Source organism: Perognathus longimembris, chromosome 5 (genome assembly GCF_023159225.1).
Source record: "Perognathus longimembris pacificus isolate PPM17 chromosome 5, ASM2315922v1, whole genome shotgun sequence".
Taxonomy (NCBI): Eukaryota; Metazoa; Chordata; class Mammalia; order Rodentia; family Heteromyidae; genus Perognathus; species Perognathus longimembris.
The window spans coordinates 2,205,174-2,229,196 of NC_063165.1; the positions used below are offsets into that span (position 1 = coordinate 2,205,174).

At 64.6% G+C, this 24,023-nt stretch overlaps 2 protein-coding genes across 8 annotated transcripts in view; one reads left to right on the forward strand and one right to left on the reverse strand.

Moving 5' to 3' along the window:
- The first annotated feature begins 1,820 nt into the window (after window positions 1-1,820).
- Window positions 1,821-16,575, forward strand: Cbs (cystathionine beta-synthase). 3 transcript variants are annotated; one of them, XM_048346173.1, is made up of 17 exons: window positions 1,822-1,961; window positions 4,302-4,509; window positions 6,689-6,795; window positions 7,938-8,072; window positions 8,209-8,288; window positions 8,372-8,506; window positions 9,145-9,214; window positions 10,468-10,559; window positions 11,374-11,499; window positions 11,827-11,911; window positions 12,662-12,767; window positions 13,252-13,329; window positions 13,410-13,544; window positions 13,936-14,044; window positions 14,913-14,997; window positions 15,547-15,588; window positions 16,358-16,575. In XM_048346173.1, the coding sequence occupies exons 2-17, from the start codon at window positions 4,310-4,312 to the stop codon at window positions 16,459-16,461; spliced, it is 1,689 nt and encodes a 562-aa protein (XP_048202130.1). In that variant the 5' UTR covers window positions 1,822-1,961; window positions 4,302-4,309; the 3' UTR covers window positions 16,462-16,575. The 3 variants fall into 3 exon arrangements, with proteins under 3 accessions (XP_048202132.1, XP_048202130.1, XP_048202131.1); XM_048346174.1 differs by lacking the exon at window positions 1,822-1,961 and adding an exon at window positions 3,207-3,212; XM_048346175.1 differs by lacking the exon at window positions 15,547-15,588 and having other exon boundaries at window positions 1,821-1,961.
- A 576-nt stretch (window positions 16,576-17,151) lies between these two features.
- The window catches only part of Pknox1 (PBX/knotted 1 homeobox 1), a 38,444-nt gene continuing 31,572 nt past the window's right edge, over window positions 17,152-24,023 (reverse strand). For all 5 annotated transcript variants that reach the window (XM_048346179.1, XM_048346176.1, XM_048346177.1 and 2 more), the window contains 3 exons: window positions 22,049-22,125; window positions 21,182-21,354; window positions 17,152-19,845 (listed from right to left, as the gene is read on the reverse strand). In XM_048346179.1, the coding sequence (XP_048202136.1) occupies window positions 19,634-19,845; window positions 21,182-21,354; window positions 22,049-22,125 (462 nt within the window). In that variant the 3' untranslated portion in view covers window positions 17,152-19,633. The remainder of the gene's footprint in view (window positions 19,846-21,181; window positions 21,355-22,048; window positions 22,126-24,023) is intronic.

Here is a 24,023-nt window from a genome sequence, read left to right on the forward strand (position 1 = left end):
CAAGCCCCAGGACCGACCAAAACACCTCCCATGAATTTGTGTCTCTCCTCCATTGGCTAGCAGTGCAGCGGAGGCCGGGCAGGGCCAGGCTTGGGGTGGAGGGCGCTCCTTCCTGCTCCTCCTCCCTGCTGCCCGGGGCTGTCCCCAGGCTTGAGTCCACTTCTACCTCTGAGGTCTCCGCTGTCCCCGGCAGGCCCTCCTCTGTGTGTCTGAGCGCAAATTCCTGTCTTCTTACAAAGACACTCGTGGCCCAGCCCAGATCCAGCCCAGATCCAGCCTAACCCCTCTAACCCAACTAAAAGCCTCATGGAAGGAGCGCGGCACGGACTAGCCTTGTCACCGTTCCTAAAACATGCTTCTGCTGGATCCTGTGAATTAACTCTGAGCCCCCCGACTTTGTATCTGTGCCCTTTGATCTGCTGCAGTCACTTCAAAATCACCCTGGGTTCTGGGAGAGGGGAGATTCAAGCCTGGCACTGGTGGCTCACACTTGTAATCCTATCTACTCTGGAGGCTAAGATCGGAGAATTGAGGTGTTTTTTGGTCAGCTGTGGGGCTTGAACTCTGGGCCTGGCTGTCCCTGACCGCTTCAGCTCAACGCTAGCGATCTACCACTTGAGGTACAGCGCCACTTCCAGTTTTCTGGTGGCTCATTGGAGATAGAGTCTCATGGACTTTCCTACCCAGGCTGGCCTGAACCGCAATCCTCACATCTCAGCCTCCTGAGCAGCCAGGATTACAGGTGTGAGGCACTGGCACTGGCCTGCGAATTGAGGTTTGAAGCCAGCCTAGGCAGACAAGTCTGGGAGACTCTGATGTCCAATGAGCCACCAAAGCTGCAAGTGGAGCTGTGGCTCAAGTGGCATACCCAGTGGCCACCTTAAACCAGGCAAGGGTGCAAGGTCCTGGGTTCAAGCCCCAGTATCAGCACAGAATAAGGTTCATGATACACATCTTGTGTGGATGCCAACTGTCAGTGATGCCGTAACCAACAGCCTGGAACACCGGGGACCAGCCAGCCCCTGGGACCTGCACCCCTTTCTCACCGCTGCCCCGATTCTCCTACTTAACCTGAAACCAGTGTCTTATACCCCAAAGGTGGCTGAAGAGCCGTCTCCCCATGGCCGCCTCTGCCCTTCACCCCGTCTCTTCACCAGACACAAGAAAGTCCATGAAACTCATCCCCAATCACCAAAAAGCCCAAAATGAAGCTGTGGCTCACGGGGTAGAGCATTAGCGTTGAGCACACACAGGGCAGCACCCAGGCCCCGAGTTCAAGCCCCAGGATGGCACCAAAACATAAAAATAAGAAGGGGCTGGGGGTGCGGCTTGGTGGTAGAGTGCTTGCCTAGCACGCATGAAGCCCTGGGTTCGAGTCCTCAATCCGGCATCAACAGAAAAGGCTGGAAGTGGCACTGTGGCTCGTGGAGCGCAAGCCTTGAGCTCGAGAAGCTCAGGGACAGTGAGTGCTCAGGCCCCGAGTTCAAGCCCCAGAACTGGCAAAAAATAAATACAAATCAGCAAATCCAGGTCACCTGCGGAGGGAGGGGGCCGGCCCACCAGGCCACGCCGAACTGGCCAGGGCCGCCCTGCGGGCCCCCCCCCCCCCCGCGCCCGGGTGGAGGGCGGAGGCGCCGGGGGAGGCCGGGTCGCCCTGCTGGAGCGCGTCCGGGGCTGCCCGGGGCGCGCAGGGTCCGGGGCGCGGGGCGCGGGGCGCGGGGCGCGGGGGGCGGGGCGGGGCGGCGCGCCCGGCGTTCCGCGGCCCGGATTGGCGCGCGCTGGCTCCCCGCCCCCGCCGCTGGACCAATCGCCTCCGCCCGCCGTCGGCCCCGGGCCCGCGGGCGGCGCGCCAGGCTCCGGTCCGAGTCTCCGCCGCGCGGTCGTCGGGGTCGCAGCTCGCCGCGCCGCTCCCGCCGCTGAGCCCCCGCCCGGTGCCGCCCGGTTCCCGCGTCCGCGTCCAGGTGAGGGCCCAGGTCCCCGCCGGGGTCGGGGGCCGCCCGGGTCCGTCCTCAGCACCGGGACGCGAGCCCCCCCGGACCCCGCGGACCTGCCCGAGCCCGGGGCCGCCGTCCACGGCCCCTCCCGGCGCGGGGCCCCGGGGCCCGAGTGGCGGGGCCGCGGCCATCGACCCTCACCGCGCGCGCTGGGATGGAAGCGGCGGTGTCGCCACCCGCCCCGTCAAGCCCCGGGGCGCGGGGTGGGGGCGGGGCTCACGCACCCCGGCGGGGGGGGGGCGCGGGGGGGGGAGAGGACGCCAGGGCGGGCTCTCGGCCCCCTCCCCCTCCCCCGAGCGCACGCCGGCGTCAGCGGCCCCGGGACGTCCCGCGCCTCGTCCCCGGCGCCCCTCCCGAGGACCGAGCGGTCACGTGGCGTCCGGGGATTCCGACGCCGCGCCCGACGTTCCCGCACCCGAGCCGGGGCCCTGGGGCCGGGGCGGGGGTGGGGATCGGCCGCGGCCCACGCGCCTGGTCCGGACCCGTGCGCCCGGGGCGCAGGGGCGCGCGGGCCACGCGGGGACCCGGGGCCGCGCCGGCCTCGCCCGTTCCCCGCGGGCCCCGGGCCGGCGCCCCGCCCCGCGCCTTGAGGCCCGGCAGAGCCCGGACCCCGAGATCCGGGTCCCCCGCCGCGCTCCACGCGGCCTCGCCCAGGCGGGCGTCCGGGGACGGTCACCTCCGGAGCCCTCTCGGGGGAGCCCGCGGGGCGGCTGGCGCCCGGGATCCGATGGGGTGATCCAGAGCGCGCAGCTGGAAGCCAGCGCCATCCAGTTAACCACCGAGGGCTGTGAGGAGCTCAGGGGCAGCACCGGGCTCTGGGTTCAAGCCCCACTACCAACACCAAAAGAACGTCTGGGAAGTGCGTGCCCGCGAGGGCTCGGGGGGATAGCCGAGAGCCGGGCCGTGTCCCCGCGTTCCCTTGCCGCGGGCGGGCGGGCACCTCCTGCCCGCGCCCTCCCCGGGCTGGGAGTACGAGGGTGAGGCGCCCGCCCCGGGGCTGCCCCTGTGGAGGCGCCTGTTGCGCTTGGTGCCAGTGGGTGCAGCGCTCCACGGCCCGGTGCGGGAGCCGGGGCGACGGGGCGGCCCCGGGACTCGGTGCCACACCGGGCGGCTAACCCCGGCTCCGTGGGGGGAGGTCAGGCCTCGTTTTTGTTTCTGGCAGAACCTGAGACTGAACTCAGGGCCCCAGCCTGCGTTTTTCCCCCGGGTTACTTCGAGGTAGGGACTCACTCTGTGGCCAGCATCCGAGTGTCTTCTCCCGGCGGGCTGGCGTGGCGGCACACGCCCGCACAGGGCACGCGCCCGCACAGACGGGACGTGCCCGCCCCCCACTGGGTGAGATCCAGTCTCCTAAACTTCTTTTTGCTCCGTCTGGGCTTGAACAGTGATCCTCCAACTCCCTCCTGCCAAGTAGCTGAGCCACCGCATCCAACCTAGTGTTCGTTCTGAGTCGTGGGTACGGTATATGCAACAACACAGCCTTTCCCCTGGTCACGGGGTGCGGGGCGTCCAACCTCATTTCTATGAAATGGTCATCCTTGCCTAGAACGTCCCTGTACCCCGTATCCATGCGCCTGCCGACTCCTCGTACTCTGCTCTTCTCTCTCTCCTTCCCTCCCTCCCTCCCTCCCTCCCTCCCTCTCTCCCTCCCCCTCTCTCTTTTCTTTCTTCCTTTTTTTGTGCCCACATCAGTGCTTGAACTCAGAGACTGGGCCCCAGCCTTTGTTTTTGCGCTCAGGGCTGGCGCTCGGCCACTTGAGTCACAGCTCCACGGATACCTTTTTGGTAATTAGTTGGAAATAGCTGGAGAGTCTCACAGACTTTCCTACCTAGTCTGGCTTCATGCAAACCTCGATCCTCACATTATAGTCTCCCGAGTAACTAAGGGTTTCGGGCACGTAACCCTGGCTACCGATGCCCCGCGTGGGTTTGTATTTTATGTGACTGGCTTATTTCACTTAGCTCACACCTCCAAGATGTGTTCATGTTGTGGCGTGTATCAGAATCCCATTCCTCTTCATGGCTGAGCCGTCATCCGTGCCATGCTCATCAGATCACGCACAGTGGAAACGTGGGTGGCTTCTACGCACGGCGCAGAACGCGCTGGCGGCACAGCATGACAATACCGGCTTCCATGCCGGGGATCGAGGGCCAGGGGCCGGGCTCCTGGGGCGATGGGAGTTCTGTGTGGGCCCCGGGAGGGAGGCGCTCCGGGCGGCTGCTCTGCGCATGCGAGGGGCTGGGAGCCAGCCCGCCTCGGGGCTCCACAGGCCTCGACGTGAGCCCGCGCCGGGCCTCCCTCTGCAGATCTCAGCATGCCTTCAGAGACACCCCAAGCCAAAGAAGCTTCCGCAGGGTGCCCCCACGCGTCGGGGGTGCCCTCGGGGAACGGAAGCCTGGAGAGGGGGCCTTCGGGGGACAAGGAGCGCCTGTGGATCCGGCCCGACGCCCCGAGCAGGTGCACCTGGCAGCTGGGCGCGCCTGCCTCCACCTCCCCCCATCACCACAGCACCCAGTGAGTCTCTGGTCATGTGACCGTCTGCCTACTGCCCGGAGGGGAAAAGCCGGGGGGGGGGGGGGGGCGGGGAGGGGAGGCCCTAGACAGCTCAGGCGGAGCCCAGAGGGGCCAGGGCTTGTTTCCACCACAGCCCAGCACCACGGTGGGACCAGAAAAGAGACGGGTGCTCCAGAAACTTCCTCTGAGTGAACGTGTGACTGTGCCCAGGCCACGTGTTTTAGTGACCGGAAGAGAGACTCCACCCCCGAGACCGAGACCGGCGTCCCCACGCAGGGGTGGCCGTGTCTTCCTCCATCACCTTAGGCTCCAGACACATCCCCAGACACAAATACTTTGTTGTAGTGGGCTCTCACGGTTGGATGAATAAATGTGCATGTGTGTGTGTGTGCCAATCCTGGGGCTTGAACTCAGGACTTGGGCTCTGTCCCGAGCTTTTTCACTCGAGGCTGGTGCTCCACCACTTCTGGATTTTTCTGGTGGTTCATTGGAGGGAAGAGTCTCATGACTTTCCTTTTTTTTTTTTTGGCCAGTCCTGGGCCTTGAACTCAGGCTTCCTTTTGCTCAAGGCTAGCACTCTGCCACTTGAGCCACAGCGCCACTTCTGGCCGTTTTCTGTATATGTGGTGCTGGGGAATCGAACCCAGGGTCTCATGTATACAAGGCAAGCACTCTTGCCACTAGGCCATATCCCCAGCCTCATGACTTTCCTGTCTGGACTGGCTGGCTTCGAACCTCAGTCCTCAGCCCTCGGCCTCCTGAGTAGCTGGGGTCACAGGGGCAGCACAGCCCCATTCAGTGGCCTGGTCGCTCCTGGTAACACCTGTCTCCCGTGTCGTCCTTAGCACAGAGATGGGGAAGAAAGTTAACAGGAACTCCAGCCTTGTTGTGAAACTTGGACCCTGCTCGCTGTGGCTGTTTTCTTGGTGACTGTCACTGTGACTGCTTTCTTTGTATAATCTCCTGGAAGTAGGACTGTAGATCACAGAAATTGGTCCTTGGGAGTGGCGCTGTGGCTCTGCGTGCCAGCCTTGAGCTAAAACCCTCAGGGAACCCTGAGTTCAAGCCCCAGAACCTACCAAAAAACAAAAACAAACAAACAACCCGAAGACAAACAGAGAAATCAATCCTCACCCATTTGATTACTTCCTGGGCACTGCCCCCAGCATTTATCAAGGGAGACTTAGCAGTCAGAATGAGCCAGCGGCTCCTGACTATAATCCCAGCCCCTGGGGAGGCGGAGACAGACCCGAGGACAGCCTCCGGCCTGCCCGCCTGCCCGCCTGCCCGCCTGCCCGCCTGCCCCGCTTATCATCTTCAGATGGAAGAACTGGCCAGGACCCCTGGGGCCGGGGCCGGCGGGGCGGAGCCAGCTCGGCCTCACGTGCTGAGGGGCCTCGCCCCGCCTCCCGCCAGCAGGTCTCGGAGACTGAAGTGCATGTTTACACGCAGAGTCCAGTGTTAAGTAAGACTCAGGCTTTGCGCGGGCTCTGCCGTGTACACATGGGTGTTGAGGGGTGTGCGTATGTGTGTGCGCACCACTTTTATCCGTGCACGTGGATGCGTGACGCCCTCCCACCCAGATCCTTAACTATTTGCTTCTCCACCCCCCAACCCCATGCACGGGGCTTGAACTTATGGCCTCTCACTGCCTTTGCTCAAAGCGGACACTCTACCACGAGAGCCACGTTTCTGGTCCTCTTTTTGCTGGTTCATGGGAGATGGAGCCTCGCAGTACTTGTCTCCCTCAGCTGCCCTGGAAGCCGGCTCTCCAGCCCCGGCGACCGTGTGAGCCCCTGGCGCCGGGGATTCTGTTTTCCCCGCACTTGGGCCAGGCGCTAGCGGCTCACGCCTGTCATTCAAGCTACTCAGGAGGCTGGAGTCTGTGGATCTCAGTTCAAGGCCGGCCCAGGCATGAACGTCTAGGAGACTCTCATCTTCAGTTGCTTGAGCTACGGCTCAAGTGATAGAGTGTAAGCCTTGAGCGACACAAGAGCTCAGGAACGGCGCCCAGGCCCTGAGGTCAAGCCCTAGGACTGGTAGATGCACACGACCGTACGCACACACACACACCTATACACACTAGCATGCAGTGGGTGCGTACACACAGGCACCCACGCTGTCCCTGCTGGTCTGCTGCCTTGTTCCATTTCTAATTGTGGACTCCTTTCTGTTTTAGGGCAAAGCCGCCTAAGATCCTGCCGGATGTCCTGAGTAACATCGGGAACACGCCCATGGTCAGGATCAACAAGATCGGGAAGAACGCGGGCCTGAAGTGCGAGCTCCGTGAGTGGCTGCCCCCCCCCGACCTGGAGGAGGGGCCCCGGTCCTGGGGTGCTGGGCGTGCGGTCACGTGGGTCCAGCCTGGGGGGACCCAGGCCCTGCCGGGGAGGGGGCAGCCTGGACAGGAGTGAGCCTGGGGTGGCTTCACCCCGAAGCTCTTTGAGGGAGGCCGGGCGGGGCCTGGGCGGGGGGGGGGGTGCTCGCTGGGCTGCGCTGGGCTGCGTCCCTGGCTGGACCGGAAGCCGTCGCCTCTTCACCCTGCTGGGTGTGTGGGGCCCGGTGGGGCGGCCCGTCATTGCCGACACGGGGCGGGGGGCGGGAGACTACGGAGCCTCAGCGGGCACACATCGCGCCGGACTTGCCTTGCCTTTTTTCTCCCCTTCCTTCCTTTGCCGGCACGGGGGCTGGAACCCGAGGCCCGGGCGCTGTCCCTGAGCTTTTGCCCGAGGCCCGGATGGTGTCTTTTAGCTTTCTGGCTCAGCGCTGTTCCACGCGAGCCACAGCTCCACTCGTGGCTTTGTGCTGGTGAACTGGCTCTGAGAGTCTCACGGACGCTCCTGCCCGGCACGGCGGCAAAGCTCCGTCCTGGGGTCTCAGAGCAGCCATGGGCGCCCGCCGGAGCCCAGATCTGAACCCGGCCGCCTGGGCGGGGGGGCTGTGCAGGGAGGCTGCTCGGGAGCAGGAGGGGCTGAGGCACGGAGCACACACGCATGCACACGTGCACACGCACGCACACGCGTGCACACTCTCCTCCAGACCATAGGCCAAGAAGCCACGCCTTCTCCCAGAAGGTTTTGAGGGCCCGGCCCCCGGGGGCAGGCTTGTCCCTCTGGGATCACCGGGCCTGGCGACAGGAAGGAGAGGCCGAGGTGGGGGAGGTGGAGGGGCAGGTGGCTTGATGGGGGGGGGCGCCGGCCCCCCCGCAGCTCCCGGGGAGGCTTTCTCGGCTTCCGTGGGCGCCTTGGTGGGCTGCAGGCGGCCTTGGAGCTGCGAGAGGGAGGTGAGGGGGGGGTGGCGGCGGGGGCAGGCCGGATGTCCACCCGCGCCCCCTCCCCGCACCCCTGGGGGGTTGGGCGATGGGGTCCGAGCAGGAGTCGCGGGGCGCGGAGGTCTTCCCTCCCTCGACTCCCGTCTCTGGCCGCCAGTGGCCAAGTGTGAGTTCTTCAACGCGGGCGGGAGCGTGAAGGACCGCATCAGCCTGCGCATGATCGAGGACGCGGAGCGGGCGGGGACGCTGCGGCCGGGGGACACCATCATCGAGCCCACCTCGGGGAACACAGGTGCGGGGGGGGCGCGGGGGGGCGCCGGGGCGGGGGGCGCCGGGGCGGGGCCCATCGGGGGGTGGCGCTGTGCCCTTGGCGGGGCGGGGGGCGCACCGCGTGCGCCCTGGGCCCCCCTCACCCCGGCGCCCCACAGGGATCGGGCTGGCGCTGGTCGCTGCCGTGAAGGGGTACCGCTGCATCATCGTCATGCCCGAGAAGATGAGCCTGGAGAAGGTGAGCGGCGGCGGCCGGGGCGCGGGCCCCCCCCCCCCCCCCCGCTCCTCGCGGGACCCCACGCCACCTCTCCCCTCCCGCAGGTGGACGTCCTGCGGGCCCTGGGCGCCGAGATAGTGAGGACGCCCACCAGCGCCAGGTTCGACTCCCCCGAGTCCCACGTCGGGGTGGCATGGCGGCTGAAGAATGAAATCCCCAACTCGCACATCCTGGACCAGGTGAGCCCCGGGACCTGGAGGGGTGCGGGGTGTGGCGTGAGAGCTGTGCCCAAGGAGGGCGGTCTGAGGGCGGGGCTCTGTTGGGATGGGAGAGGGTGGGTCCTCCCTGGGGCCGGCCGGGCCCCCGGCGCCCTCTGGAGTGTGTGAGTGTCCGTCTGCGTCGGTCCGTCCCGCCACCGTCGGTGGGCAGCCAGCGGCTCGTGGGGCCCGGGGCCGCCTTCCTCCAGGGCCCCGCTGCGGTCACTCCGGGTCAATCCAGATGGGTCGCGTTCCGAAGAGCGGGTCTGGGCGCGGGCCCGAGGCTTGAACTCAGGGCTTGGCGCTATCGCCCAGCTTTTTGTCTCTGTGTTTTCGCCCAAGGCGCTCTGCCACTCGAGCCGGGCTCCCACCCCCGGCCCTCGTGGGTCACTGGGATGAAAGTCTCCTGGACTCGGCCGCTGGGCTGGCATTGAGCTGCGGGCCTCGGGTCTCGGCCTCCTGAGGGGCTGGGACGACCCAGCGGCAGAGCGGGCTCCGGGCTCGGTGTCCCGGGACGGTTCCCGGACTGCCTGCCGGGGGAGGGGGCCGCACCGCGCGCGCGCCCAGCCCCGGGCCCGCCTCCCCGCCCAGCAGCCGCAAGCCTGGCCTTCTCCCCGCAGTACCGCAACGCCAGCAACCCGCTGACGCACTACGACAGCACGGCCGAGGAAATCCTGCAGCAGTGTGACGGTGCGCCCGCCCCCCCGGACGCCCCCTCCACCCTCCAGACCCCCCACCCCCCGCGGGGACGCCCCCTCCACCCTCCTGACACCCCCCGCGGGGACGCCCCCTCCACCCTCCAGACCCCCCACCCCCCGCAGGGACGCCCCCTCCACCCTCCAGACCCCACCCCCCGCGGGGACGCCCCCTCCACCCTCCAGACCCCCCCGCGGGGACGCCCCCTCCACCCTCCAGACACCCCCCGCGGGGACGCCCCCTCCACCCTCCAGACCCCACCCCCAGACCCCGCTGGGAGGCGGCGCCAGAGCAGCTTCCGCTCTTTGGGCCCCCTTGGCTTCCGGCCTTGGTGTACCCCGCAGTCTCTCCTCCGGTGGGAGGCGCTGCTGCGGTCCGGCGCCCCGCCGACCCCGGCTTGACCGGTGGCTGGGAGGGCGCGCCAGCCTGGGCCCCCGGTTCCGTGCTCTTCTCACCTCGGGTTCGCCTTTGCTCGGGAGACAGGGGCGGTGCACGCCAGGCCCCGGGGCGGGGGGGCGAGGCGCCTCCTCCGGGACGGCTGCCGGGGCGCTGGGCTCCCCGTCCAGCTGCCGGGGCCGCCCGGGCTCCGAGCGGGTTGGCACACGCCGGGGGCGGGGGAGGCGAGGGTCCGGGCGTTCTCCTCTCCCAGCTTTACGAGGGAGCGTTGTCTCACTTGGCAGAAGACTTCGGCCCTGGTCGGGTGCCGGTGATGGGTGCTGGGCCTCGGCGCTCGCCCAGGACCAGACTTGCCTGCCTGGCGGGCTGAGTGCCCGCTCATGCCAGCGCCCCTTGGCCTCCGAGCCAACGCCCGAGGGATTCAGCCTTTGCTCGGTGCTGATTCTGGGGGCTTGAACTCCACACCGCCGCGCCTCTTCCAGCTTCCCCCCCCCCATGCCGGACCCAGGGCTTGAACTCAGGGCCCGAGCACCGCCCCCGAACGCTTTTGCTCAAGGCTAATAGCGCTCTACCACTTGAGCCACAGCGCCACTTCTGGCTTTCTGGAGCGAGGAGTCCCACAAACTTTCCTTCCCCAGGCTGGCTTTGAACCGCAATCCTTAGCTTGCAGGCTCCTGAGTAGCTAGGGCTGCCGCCGTGAGCCACGGCACGGGGTCCTCAGACCTCAGCCCCCCCCCCCCCCCAGTGGCCAGCTTGACAGGAGCCCCGCGGCTTCTGGGAACCGCGAGGGCTGCCTGGATGTGGGCTGAGCGTGTCCTGGAGAGGGGGGCTGACCCCGTGTCCTCCCCCAGGGAAGCTGGACATGCTGGTGGCTTCGGCCGGCACTGGCGGCACCATCACAGGCCTGGCCAGGAAGCTCAAGGAGAAGTGTCCCGGCTGCAAGGTGCGTGCGGCCGAGGGGGGGGGGGGGTGCCGGAGCAGAGCATGCTGGGAGCCGGAGCAGAGCATGCTGGGAACCGGGGAGGCCTCTGTGTGGAGCTGGGCTCTGCCCATGCTTTGGCCGGGGGCTGGGAAACCGTGCTGAATGACGGGAAGCGAGCCGAGGTCCTGGGCCTTCCCGTCCTGGGTGGGGCGGGGCGAGGGGCTCCGAGGATGCTCCCAGAGGCTCGGCGTCTGCTTGGGGTCCAGGCCATGACGTTTCCTCCCTGGACACTGACTGCAGGAAGGGGCGCCCCTCCCTCCTGGGGCCTTCCTGCTACCACCGAGGGGCTCACTGTGTGTGTGTGTGTGTGTGCATACCTGCGGGGGGGGGGGGGGAGTTGTGTGTGTGCACGCGTGCATGTGGGTGTGGGTGTGTGCATGCGTGTGGGGGGGTGGGGAGGCTGGCTGCTGTCTCTGAGTGTTTTTTGCTCAAGGTGGGGTGCTCTACCACTTGAGCCACAGCTCCACTTCTGGCTTTTTGGTGGTTACTTGGAGTACTCTCAGTCCTTGAAAGCCCAGGCTGGCTTCGAACCCTGATCCTCAGATCTCAGCCTCCCGAGTAGCCAGGATTCTGCGTGACCACCCTGGACGATTCCAGATAGATACGGTCGGGTCGCAGTGCTGCAGCCCAGGGGGGCCTGGGGGTGTCGCGTCGCCTCTCGGCCCTGTAGACACATGGGTGCTAAGCACGCGGCGGTGGCGGCGGCCGCTGTGGGAATGGCCGCAGGCGTGCGGTCCGGAGGTCCCTGACCGCGGCCTGACGCCGCCCGCTGCAGATCATCGGGGTGGACCCCGAGGGGTCCATCCTCGCGGAGCCCGAGGAGCTGAACCGGACCGAGGTGACGGGCTACGAGGTGGAGGGGATCGGCTACGACTTCATCCCCACCGTGCTGGACAGGAAGGTAGCGCGCCCCCAGTGCGGCCCCTCTGGGGTGGGGACCGGCCGGCCCCGGGCCCCGGGCTTCCCCTGGAGGGCGCTTCCGAGCGGCCCCGCTGCCGGCGGTTAGAAGAAGTGCAGACCCTAACCCGCCAGGGCGAGGGCAGAGGAGGGACTCGATCGCAGAGCCACTGGCCGTGGGGAGCAGGAGGGGCGCAGAAGGCAGGCCTGCCTGCCACGCCGGGGCTGGGGGGGGGGGTGCGGAGCCCTCCGGGGGCGAGGGGGGCCCCCCGCGAGGCGGCCGCGCTCCGGCCGTGCCCCTGCCCGAGCTGACGGCCCGGCCCTGCGCTAGGTCGTGGACCGGTGGATCAAGAGCAACGACGCCGCGTCCTTCGCCTTCTGCCGGATGCTGATCGCGCAGGAGGGGCTGCTGTGTGGTGAGCGCCGGGTGGGGGGGCCGTGGGGGTGGGGTGGGCACGCGGGTGGGGGGGCCGTGGGGGGTGGGGAGGGCACGCGGCCTGGCCAGGCCTCCGCAGGCCTTCTGTCCCAATGCCGAATGACAGCAGCGCCGTGCTTGTCGGGCAGGGCCGTCCGTCCGTCCGTCCAGGTTCTCGTAGGAAGTGACGGAGGGCCAGGCCAAGCCCTCGGCGTCCTTGCTGTCTGTCCGTCGGCCCGCCCTGGGGTGAGGCCCCACTAGCCGTGCTCCAAGGCCGTTCCGTCCCGAGGCTCCGTGGCGGCCAGTGCCGAGCACGCGGGCTCCCGGCCCCTCCAGGCCTCGGGGAAACCGGGACACGCACTGGGCATGCTCCCAGAAGCTGCCCTGGGCCTTGCGGGGACGGGACGCCGGCCTCGTGTGACCAGATCCCCAGCAACCGAGGCCCCACGGGCACTGGAGTGGGGGCTGGGAGTGGAAAACCCTCCGAGACAGCGCCGCGTGGAAAGGGCCTCGGCCTCCTGCACCCCGGCTCTGGGCCTCAGAGTCCACCCTGCTCCCCGCCCCCGGCCCCCCGGGCCCCGTGGAGAGCAGGCTCTGCCGTGGCCGCTACCGCCAGGGGTCAGGGGTCAGGGGGACCTGCCTGGCCGCTGGGGAGAGGCAGCAGCTCTGGCGCGGCGTGACTCTCGAGTGGGCGTGGGTGCGGCGGGCGCACACAGCCACAGGCGTTGCGAGCGCGTGTCCCGTTCGGCAGGCGGCAGCTCGGGCAGCGTCCTGGCGGCGGCCGTGGAGGCCGCTCGGGAGCTGCGGGAAGGCCAGCGCTGCGTGGTCATCCTGCCGGACTCCGTGCGCAACTACATGTAAGGCTCGGCGGCGGCGCCCTCCCGGCCGACGGGGGGCGGGGGGGGGGGGGGGGGGAGGTGGCCCCGCCCGGCCACGGGGGGGGGGGCCCTCCGAGCCGAGGGGTCACACCTCTGAGCTGAGCCCGCTGCCCCGGCCTGCCCTGGCGGGGGGCCCACAAGTGGGGGTAACTCACGTCGAGGTGCCCACTGCAGGGTCACCCCGACCAAGGGGCAGGGGATGGGGAGGGTGGGCAGAGGGCGCGGGGCTCACCTGTGGGCTTGGCGGGCCCGCGGCCTCCTCCAGCCCTCAGCACGCGAGGGGACAAACCTCAGGTGGGCTGGGCCACCAAGACCTTGATCACAGAGGCTTCCGGAAACAACCTCTGAGCCAGGGGCGCCCTTGGAGCCCACAGCCCATTGACCAGCGCCCCCAGCCTGAGACCGTCCCGAGCACGGGTGGACTCGAGACTTGTTTGCTCCTGCCCACCCCCCCCTCCCGCAGGTCCAAGTTCCTGAGTGACAAGTGGATGCTGCAGAAGGGGTTCATGAAAGAGGAGGACCTTTTGGGAACGAGGCCCTGGTAAGGGGGAGCTCTGCGGGGTGCGGCCCCAGGCTCCCCCACCTCAGGCGCTCACCCCTGGCCTGCCCGCCCCCCCCCAGGTGGTGGCACCTGCACGTACAGGAGCTGAGCCTGTCCGCCCCCCTGACGGTGCTGCCCACGGTCACCTGCGAGCACACCATTGCCATCCTCCGCGAGAAGGGCTTCGACCAGGCGCCCGTGGTGGACGAGTCGGGGTCAGTGACGGCCTCCGGCCGTCCCCAGACCTGGGGCCTGGCCTGGGGTGGGGCTGCCGCCCCTGGTGGTGTGGGCAGCGCACAGGCCGCGTGCGGTCACTGCGCACAGAGCCTGGCACGGCCCCGCACGCCTGTCCCTTCGGTAGCGCTGGGCAGGCACTGTGGCATTCGCTAGCTCTCTGCTCCCCCCGCTCATCCCCAGCGTGCGGGCACTGGGCACCCGGGGGCACACAGCGGGTGGGCTGCCCCACGGAGGACACGGGTCTCCTCTCCCGCTCTGCCACAAGGGGGCGCGTTCGGCAAAGCACCTGGATTTTCCCAGGGTGCCGCGGGGCGGCGGGGCGATGTGCCGCGTCTGAGCCCCGCCTGTCCTCGCCCGTCTGCCCCCCAGGGCCATCCTGGGCATGGTGACCCTCGGGAACATGCTGTCTTCCCTGCTGGCCGGAAAGGTGCAGCCGGCGGACCAAGTCTGCAAAGTCCTCTACAGGCAGTTCAAACCGGTGCGCGCCGCCTGGGAGGCGGGTGTCCCCAGCCACACCTCGCCCGGCCACGGGGCCCAGGGCTCCCTTCCGCACGGGCGGGGGCCCTGGCAGGCTCGTTCTGGGGTTTCCCTAGCGCCCGTCGGGGCCCCTTTCTTCACTGCTCAGCCCTGGCCGTTTTCTGGGCATGCTTCATAGCCCCCCACCCTGGTTGTCCTGGGCCCGTCTGTGGTTCCGGGCGGGGGGTGGAGGGATGACATGACTTCTGCCAGGCCCCACGCAGACCCACGGGCCCGCCCAAGTCAGTAATGAAGCTGACCTTTCACCTTCCGGTCCACCTGCCCTGAAACTCCACAGCAGCTATGCGAGCCCCCCATGCCTGCTACCCAGCCTGCTCACCGCCCAGTGTGCGTGCACGCGTGTGTGTGCGTGTGCGTGTGCGCGGTCCCCGTGGGGCCCTCAGTGCCTCTACCCAGCCTGCTCACAGCCCTGTGTGCGTGCACGCGTGCGTATGCGCGTGTGTGCGTGTGCGGTCCCCGTGGGGCCCTCAGTGCCTCTACCTCCCGCCCCTGGAGAAGCCGAGAGAGCCTGGGTGGATTTGTGCTCTGAACCCCGGAGTCCTGGTCTGAGTTGCATGCTCAGCCCCAGCCCCTGCGCCCCCGCCCCCCAAGACCCCTCCCTGCCCAGCCGGGAGCCCCCCAGCCCCTCCGCCGTCTCCCCAGGGAACTCCCTCCTCGGGCTCCCCTCTGCTGGAAGCCATCATGTCCTCCCCTAGGAGGTCCTCACCCCAAGCGCAGATCCCTCTACCCACCTGCCCTCCCGGAGCACACGGCGTGTCTGAGCCCCGGGGGGCCGGGGCCGGGGAGCCCTGACTCGGCTTCTCTTGCAGGTCCGCCTGACGGACACGCTGGGCGCGCTCTCGCACGTGCTGGAGATGGACCACTTCGCCCTGGTGGTGCACGAGCAGATCCAGTGTGAGTGGGGCCGCGGCGGGCGCGGGGCTTCCTGGGACGCCCGCGTGGTCTGCGGCCTCCGTGGGGTGCTGCGCCTTCCTGCCGGGTCCCGCTGCCAGGCCTGCGCGCCCGGGGAAGGGAGCGGCGATGGGAGCCGGGAACCGCCCCACACCACGCGCCCTGTCGAGGGCGGAGTCGGGAACCTGTCATTGGGGCTGGGCATCTGAGGAACACGGCGGCGAGCTAGCTAGCGGCTGAGCCTTCAGGTTGCTAGGGGCGAGTTCCTCATCAGGGCTCCCAGCCCCGAGGGGGCAGGTGACCTTGTGGAGGCCCAGGAGGATCTCCAGAGGCTGCCTGGGCTCCCACGGGCTCCCAGCACTGAAGGGAACCGCCAGGGGGCGCTCCTGGCCCGCCAGCTCACGCAGCCCGCAGCCGTTAGGCCCCAGAGGGCTGTAGATCCCAGGATCCGGATGAGGCCCAGGAGCCGGAGCCTCTAGGCCGCTCGCTGTACATGTTGGGCACCTGGGGTGGCCCCGTGTCTAACCCCCTCTCCCGTCCTTGGCTCTACAGCACGGGACCAGGCCTGGTCAGGAGTGGTGGGGGGGCCCGCAGGTATGTACGCCCCGTCCATCCCAGCCCCTGGGAAATGGCCGCTTCAGGGCAGAGAAAGGGCATCCAGGGCCCGAGACCTCCAAGCTTGGGCGGTTCTCACTCCTGCCCATCTCTGTGAACCTCGCAAGGGCTGTCAGCCGGGGCCCTGCGGAGAACAAGAGCAACACGATGGGGACCCCCAGAGCCGTCTTGAGGGACATGGCTGTGGAGGCCCCCCAGACAGAGTCAGTAGCTCCGAGCCCCGGGAGAGCTGATGTGACAGTTCACGCCCCAAAGTAGGAAACTGCTGTACTTGTGGGGAAGTCAGCCTTGTTTGGTGAAGCCTGCCCGTGCTCTTTGCACTACCGATCCCAGTGCTAATCCCACCAGAGTAGACACACCCCGAACAGCACAGGCCTCCCTGGGGCCACGTCTCAAGTTCCCCGCCGCAGCCCCCTGGCTCCATGTGGTACAGGGCCAGGCCGGGCCGAGAGCACGGGGTCTGCGGCACTCGGGCCCGGGAGCTGCTGGGCCGTGACGGCCCCGGTTCCGCACTGAGACCCAACATGGCCGCAGAGCCAGGGCTCTTCCGAAGCAGCCCCGGGGCCTGTGGGCCAGGGGGCGGGGCGGCCGCACCCACTAGGCTGGCCTCCTGGTGGCCTCCCGGTGGGTCACCCAGCTTCCCAGCACACGGGGTGCTGGCTGAGATTGGGGAAGGGTCCTGGGATGGGCCCCGCCTCGCAAGGGCTGTGCCCGGCACCTCTCACCCGGCCCTGTCTTCTCCCTGCAGACCACAGCAACGGGCAGGCCAGCAGGCGGCAGATGGTGTTCGGGGTGGTCACCGCCATTGACCTGCTCAACTTCGTTGCGGCCAGGGAGCGGGACTCCAACTGAAGGCTGGAAGCGCCGGGGCTGCCTCTGCTTCCGCGGATGCTGAGGGGCTGATTTCACCTTCCTGGCTCCGAGCCCGCATCCTCCCCGCTGCTCGGACCAGAGCTGGGCTGCAGCGGGCCTGTCCTCGATGCTTCCCCGAGGAGGCCTGCCGTGCATGGGGGCGATGGGCGGGCGGGGGCGGGCGGGCTGGAGTGGCTGAGGATGTGGGTGTTCATCAGCCTAAAGCCCACACTGCCGAAGCCAACAGCTCGTGGGACTGGGCGCACTCGGGATGTCCTGCTGCCCGCTCAGCCTCCAAGCCCACCGTGCCACCCCGGGGGAAGCCCGGGGCCCGGGTCACCTGCCCCGCCCCCCCCCCCCCGCCCCGCCACTGCTCATCCACATCGCCCCAGTGCAGACTCCCATATAAATGGAATCACACCCTCTGTGGCTCAGTCGCTTGTTTTCCCAGTGAAGGAGGGCCACCCCCCCCCCGCCCTCCTCCCCGCGTACATCTGAGTCCATTGTGTGCACCCACTACATTTTGTTTTTGCATTCGTCCACGGATGGCTGGGAGAACATTCCTGAACAGTCGGTTCAGGGCCGGCCCAGAGTCTGAGCTGCACAGGGATACTGCAGTGTACGAGCAATCACGGACTCTACTGAAAAAGCAGCTTTTGGTGACATGAACTTTATGAAAACAAACATCCGTAAGGCATGTTTCTATTTTTAATTTTTTTTGCATTGATAAATCAACTGCTTCACAAAAATCCTTTTTAAAGACAACAATCCAAGAAAACATATTGTTACAGTATTCACATTTATAAGATTGTCAGCTTCAAAGACCGAACATAACCAGAAAGACGTGGAGGTGGCCTTGGGGGGGCCCTGGGGAGCAGGGCCCGGCGGGGCCCAGGGGGCCGGGAGCCCCGGCGCAGGGCTCTGCACACGCAGGGCTGCTTCTGCTTAGGTGGCTATCTGGACACACGCGGAGAGCCTGCTACTGTGGGCAACTCAGTCTAGCTTCTCCACCAGGTAGCCAAACAGCAGGAAGGACAACGGGCAGGCTGGTCTCAAACCCACTCCAAGGCTCTAACGCAGGAGGAACTAAGGAGGCTGGGATCGGCTCTGACCGTGTGAAGGAAGCTGGAAGGGAACACTCATTCAGACCCACTCACTGACCGACGGCTGGAAAACACATGTTTTTTTAAGGTGCAAACAAATACAGTTGGCAGCAACTTCATGAACCAGAATGGCCAGTTATGCAGGCATTGCTTAAGAGCACCGCGGTATTCCTGCAAGCTCAAAGGAAACAGCCAGCACCCAGGGTGGCTCTTAGTCATGTTGCTTTTGAGATAGTATCTTGCTATGTAGCCAAGGCTGGCCTTGAACTCAAGATCTTGTGCTACTCCTCGGAATTTCACAAGGAGAGTGGAGGGGGCAGCATTGCATGGTGGGTCCTGGCCGAGCCCCCCATGGATACGGTGTACTCCTGGGTGACCCGCCTGCAAGGGGCCAGCAGAAAAGGGCTCTGCGCTTTGGACGTGCGCACATGCTGTGGAAGGCGGACAGAAGGGGAGGGGAGGAGGGCGCCCCGAGTGTAACAGGCCGACACAGGGGGCATTAAGAAAAGCTAAAAGGAACCTTTAGCCTTGTGCGGACCTGACTTAAAAACTACAAATAAGGGATGCCATAGCTGCTTAAAAATACTTGGTTTTCCCCTAAAGAGTTGCAAAAACAAGTTCTTCCTTTAATCGAAGCTTCTGAAATAGCCTTGCGGCAATCTCTCAACGGTCTGCTGTCTCCCCTGTGACTGACTTTAGTTAATAGACATTTGGGGGGAGGGCATCAGTTCCAGACAAAACCCTGCACGCACCAGCTCGCGATGACCTCCGCTGTGACCTTGGTCCATCACCAGTTGCTCCTGCCGAGCCGCAGGACCTGCAGCCACGCGGACGGCTTCGCGGCTGCCTCTGTGGGCTGAGGGGCCTTGGGCCCTCTGGGGACAGGGACTGCATGAAGCAGGCGCATGCGGAGCCATTCCCAAGCACACAGTCAGACAAAGGGAACCAAACCCCACCTACGCTTTTGGTTTGTCTTGTCGCCAGAAAATGGAAATACCCAGGGACTCCACATCTCCTGTGACTGGGTGAGAGAAGGTTCTGGAAGCTGCAGCGGGCCTGGGCGCGTGGAGGAGCGTGGCTCCCGGGGGAGGGACAGTGCAGCTCGCTGTCACTCCATCCATGAGGGCAGGCCCGGGCCTGCGTTTACCCCAGCTCTGAGCCAGTGGGGTAGAGCACGCGTTATATTAGTTTATAATAAACATTCTATACATTACATATATTTTGGCTAAAAAAAAATTCTAAAACAATACACAGTTAGCACGGTAAGGCAACCATGTAACTGAGGTCAAATTTAAATTAGACGGGGCTGCCGTGGGAGCTTGTGGGTGGGGGCTGAGGCCTTTCGCTTCACTTACCTGAAGTTCTAGCACGCCACACCCTCCGATGCTCATTTAGATCAAGTGTAAAATGCAACGTGAGCGTCACACACACCGAAAGCAATTCATCAGCTAGATGCTCACTCCTCCATCAGGGTTAAAAGGTCGACCTCCCGAGGGGGCGGGAGGCCGCGCGGTGTGGCCATTCCGAAGGTTACAAATGGAAAACAAGCATGTAGTGTAGTATACCTTCTCTAGAAATTTCATCCTCAATATACTCATAATCCAATTCATAGCGAATTTATAAAAATAGCTTTTTATCCAATAATTCCAGCAAGGTAAAAATAGGAGTTTCTTTTTCTACATAGGAAATGGGCTCGCGGAGCGGCGCCGTGCACTCCGAGCGGCCGGGCCGGCTCCCCGCCTCGCGTGGACAGCCGAGATCCGCTGCGAAGCACACAGCTCAATTACAACTGCATAATTTGTTTAGAAAACGGCAGCGCTACTCCTTCATCTAGTGCGGAACTCAACACGGGGCGGGGAGGGGTCGCTCGCGGTTCTAGCGGTAAACCTGGAAGAAGTTCCTTAAAAACCCACACACGCACACTTGAGAGACGTCGCCGCGGCGGCGGGGCCGCTCCTTACGCTACTAGGAAATACAAAAGTGCACTCTCCTATATCTACATATAAAACATATTAGAAATGCAACTGGAAAAGGGTTGCTGTGCACACAGTACGGAGCGGGGCGCGGCCCTACTGCAGGGAGTCGCTGGTCTCCAGCACCAGCCCCCCCATGTGCGTGGGCGCCAGCGCGCCGCCGTCCTCCTCCGCGCTGCCCACGGACTCGTCCTCGCTCTGCCCCGCCATCATGACCTGCTGCACGGCCAGGGTGGCCCCGTCCGAGGACAGGGACTGCAGGCTGTCCACGCTCATGTTCACGGGCGTGGTGATGGTCACGACAGCGCCTGCGGCAGAGCACAGGGGGTTAGGGCTCCGGTGGGAACTGACAGGAGCTGTCTGCTCCCCCGCGGCGCCGCCAGCTCGCGTGGCCCGCGCTGGGCTGAGCGAGTCTGCAGGGGAAGCTGGCTCGGCAGAGGTCAGGGGACAGAGCAGACGTCCAGGCCAAAGCAGGCTGCGGAGAGGAAGAGAACCACGCCGCCGAGAACCAAAGGCAAAGGAGAAGCGGGTGAGGGGCGGGAAGACCAGCCGAGAGGGGGAAAGAAGAGGAGGCAGAAGCTCTGCGGTACACACGTGCGTGCCACGAAGCCTGACAGCAAGGACGGGCGCGGCCCACACACAGCGGTGGGCCGCAGGGCTGCACGGATAAAGTCCGCGGGCCCGCAGCTTCGAAGCACGAGTACCAGCGGGAGGACACGAGGAGCGCCACAGAGGAGGACCGAGCATTACTAGTAAGTGACCACGACACGAGGAGACAGCACTCACGGTATCTGTATCCTATGCAAAGAGCCAGGGAAAACTGCAAGGGACAAACATCATTCCCTCACGTCTACGGACAGAATACGTGTGAACACGCACAGGAAATGGATTGGTTGTCTCCCCAAAGAACAGAAACTAGGATGCAAGGAAGATGTGCTTTTCACTGGCCATTCTGATCTGAAATGAGGTGGGGGGGGGATACGGTGACTGTCATGGGGTGGACGCCGGCCCCTGAAGGGCCCCTCCCGACGGTGGTGCTGTTGAAGGTGCCAGGACCTCTGGGAGGTGCCTAAGTCACTGGGGGGGGGGGGACCTCAAAGGGGAGCGGGAGATCCTGGTCTCTTCCCTTTCCTATGTCTCCATGATGGGGCCCCTTGCTGGACGCCCAGAACGCGACGCCCCCTATTTAAAACAGAACAAATGGCACACAAAACAGTGTACGCTTTGGAGCATTCGTGCAAACAGAAAGCTGCTCCTGAAGCACCTTAGAACGACGCCAGCGGTAGGGAGGGAAAGGCGGAGAAGAGCTAAAGCCTGCACCCGGGCGCCCGCGTTGGAGGGGAAGCATGGGGCGAGGAGGACATGCGCTCGGCTGTCTGCACCCAGCGCTAGAAGGAAAAGGAAAGCAAAGCCAGAAGCAAAGCACGGGCTGCCATGGTGATGACCATGTCTCTCCCGCGGAGTGGATGGTCTCCCGCACACAGTGGGGTCAGGTCCTAACACCGTCCAGCGCTCCGCGGCCTTGAGCACACATCCAGACCACGGCTTCCTCACGACTGAGCCGAGCTCAGAGCCCTGCCCGACGCACAGTGGTCCACACGGGCCTTGTGCCCACGGCCCCCCTCCTCCGACAGCGACACGTACCTTCTGACATGGTCAGCTCACTTGGTGGGGGCTGTGTCACTCCTGACGCGATGGAGTCTGGCCAAAACCTCTGAACCGGCCTGTTCTGAGCAGTTTTTTTCTTTGTTTTGGGGGTCTCTGAACAACTGGAATCCAGCATTGGCTGGAGAATTCGTCTTCTAGCATTGATGAACCTGTGAAGACAAAGGGAGGTCAGGACGCCCTCCGCAGTCAGCACGCTTAATGGATGCAACCTAGGAACCAGGCCGCAGAGATGAAATCATGAAAAGAATGAATTAGCTAAGTCTCCAGAAACCTAGGGCCTGCCATTTATTTGTTTGCTTGCCAGTCCTGAGGTTTGAACTCAGGGCCTGAGCACTGTCCCTGAGCTGCTTTTGCTCAAGGCTAGCACTCTACCACCTGAGCCACAGCGCCACTTCCGGCTGGGGCGCTGATGCCACGGATAAACCTTCTGGTCCGCGGTGAGCGCGGATAATGAGAACACTCCCAGTGCCCCGCCAGCCACCGCAGCCCTCCAGCGACACAGTCCCGCCAGCTAGTGCAAACATCTCAACCAGATTTATTTTTTTTCTTTTTTTGCCAGTCCTGGGGCTTGAACTCAGGGCCTGGGCACTGTCCCCGAGACTCTTTGTGTTCAAGGCTAGTGCTCTACCACCTGAGCCACGACGCCACTTGTGGCTTTTTTTGAGTGGCTTATCGAAGCTAAGAAGCTCATGGACTTTCTTGCCCGGGCTGGCTCCTGACCACAACGCTCACACCTCAGCCCCTGGGGAGCCGGGATGACTGGCGCCACCAGCGCCCAGCTTCAGCCGTGTCTTCTACTGGTCGCCGCTCTGGCTCCACTGTGCAGCTGAGCATCTGTCTTACCAGTTGTTCACTTGGAGTAGTGTCAGGTTTGTCTGAGCAGCAATCTGCTTCTTCTCGTCTTCTGTTGGGTAGGGATGCTAAAAATAAAAGGAGGGTTTGTTCATGACTTTAACTCTTAAGAGGAAACTAGAGCACGCAAATTAGCAAGAACAAAAAGTGGTATCCATAGCACTTTTAGCCAAGCCAAACTTTACTCTCAAAAATCTTCTGACATAATGTTATTCTGAAGGTGTAAGTCAGGTAGTGTGTACATTGCTTTTTTGGACAATGCCACCCCCCCCTTCCTTCCCTTTCTCCCAGTTTCCCCACAAATTACATAGTTCATTTTCCACATGGTTGTACTTGTCCACCCTTCTTCTCTTTCCCTCTCCCTATGTTTCCCTCTCTCTTCTCCCCCTCCCCGCTTGCCAGTCCTGGGCCTTCGACTCAGGGCCTGAGCACTGTCCCTGGCTTCTTTCTGCTCAAGGCTAGCACGCTACCTCTTGAGCCACAGCGCCACTTCTAGCCGTTTTCTGTATACGTGGTGCTGGGGAATCGAACCCAGGGCTTCATGTATATGAGGCAAGCACTCTTGCCACTAGGCCATATCCCCAGCCCCCTTCCTCTCTTTTTGCACTATCCATTGCCTCCCCCTTAAAAGACAAAAACAAAAGTAAAAACAAACACCACCACACCACCACCAACAAAAATCCATGCTGCCATTTCTTAGTATTTGTGTTGTTCAACAGTACTTCAAGTGTTCCAAGAAGGTACACGTTTAGGTACCCCTGCTAAGAGGATCCTCCTTTAGTGTGTGTGCCTGTGGGGTCCTGTGTAAGGGGTCATGGCCAGTTGCATTTTAGATCTAGCTGCAAATCCGGTTTCCCTAACATCCACAACAGAATGAAGCCTCTTCCCCCCTCAAGAGCGTGCAGTGCTCAGCAGTTTCCCGAGCACAGTGGAGATGCGACAGCTCCGTGTCCTGTCATGGCGGGGAACGGTGGCCCCGCTGTGTCAGGCACGGTGGGAGGACGTAATGTAACCCACTGCCTTTCATCCACGGACCACTAACTGCACCCAAGCAAAGCCATTTCTATCTAGCAGGGGTGGGGAGCCACTTTCCTGCCGAGGGCCATTTGGACGCTTACAACATCATGGCTAGCCACACAAAATGGCTGCTGCCGGCAAAGCAGCCGCAGGAAGCCGACGAGAAGTGTATGTGCCTGTCCTGTCATGCAAACATGATTCCAAGGGCCTTGCGTGGCCCACGGCCAGACCCCGCCGCCCCCCTCGGAAGCCAGGAAGCGTCCCCCAGCACTGGCGACTGTCCCCCCGTGTGTGCGGGCCAAGATGACGCTTGCTCTGAGCGACACGCACCAAGCCCTGTACGGGGCTTCCGGGTCCTCAGGTGTAAACGCAGGCCCGCGAAGCCACAACGCGCCCCTTTTCACCTCCTGCCACCCGCCGAATGCATTCTCCTGCTGTGCTCCTCGTTTTTGTGTACCCCAGTGCACCCCCCGGCCCGGGTCTCCGGGTGCCCCCCACGTGTCCATGGGCTACCTACGGCCGTGTCACCACTGCGAGCACACCAAGCTTCCGAGGAAGTCAGGCGTGGGGAGAGGCCGTGGGCCGCTGGGCCCGCGCTCCCAGACCCTCCCACACCGCTGTCACCAGCCTTAGTGACGTCCTTGCAAACACTACACGAAACACTGCTTTCCTTCCCAAGGCTTTACACGAGCACATCCTTTCCTCTGCACACTTCCCAAGTAACCCCATGCCACCATCAGAGCTACAGGGTGGGGCTTTCTCACACACGCACACACACAGGGAGCATGGGGCTAGGTTAAGGAGATCCTTGTGTTTCACGTTTTTCAAAGCCATTTCAGGGAGCCACGCTCAGCCCACACTCAGGGTAACACTAGCAGCAGAGACTGGGCCTTGGGGACGCGGGGGCATGGCGCAGGGGCAGAGGACGGCTGGGCCAGGCTCTGCGCGG

Excerpts from the sequence above, each read along its gene's own strand:
- Cbs (XM_048346173.1), top strand. The coding sequence starts at position 4,310 with ATGCCTTCAGAGACACCCCAAGCCAAAGAAGCTTCCGCAGGGTGCCCC. Across the intron at positions 10,560-11,373 it reads AGAAGTGTCCCGGCTGCAAG|ATCATCGGGGTGGACCCCGA; the intron begins GTGCGTGCGGCC and ends CGCCCGCTGCAG. Across the intron at positions 15,589-16,357 it reads AGTGGTGGGGGGGCCCGCAG|ACCACAGCAACGGGCAGGCC; the intron begins GTATGTACGCCC and ends TTCTCCCTGCAG.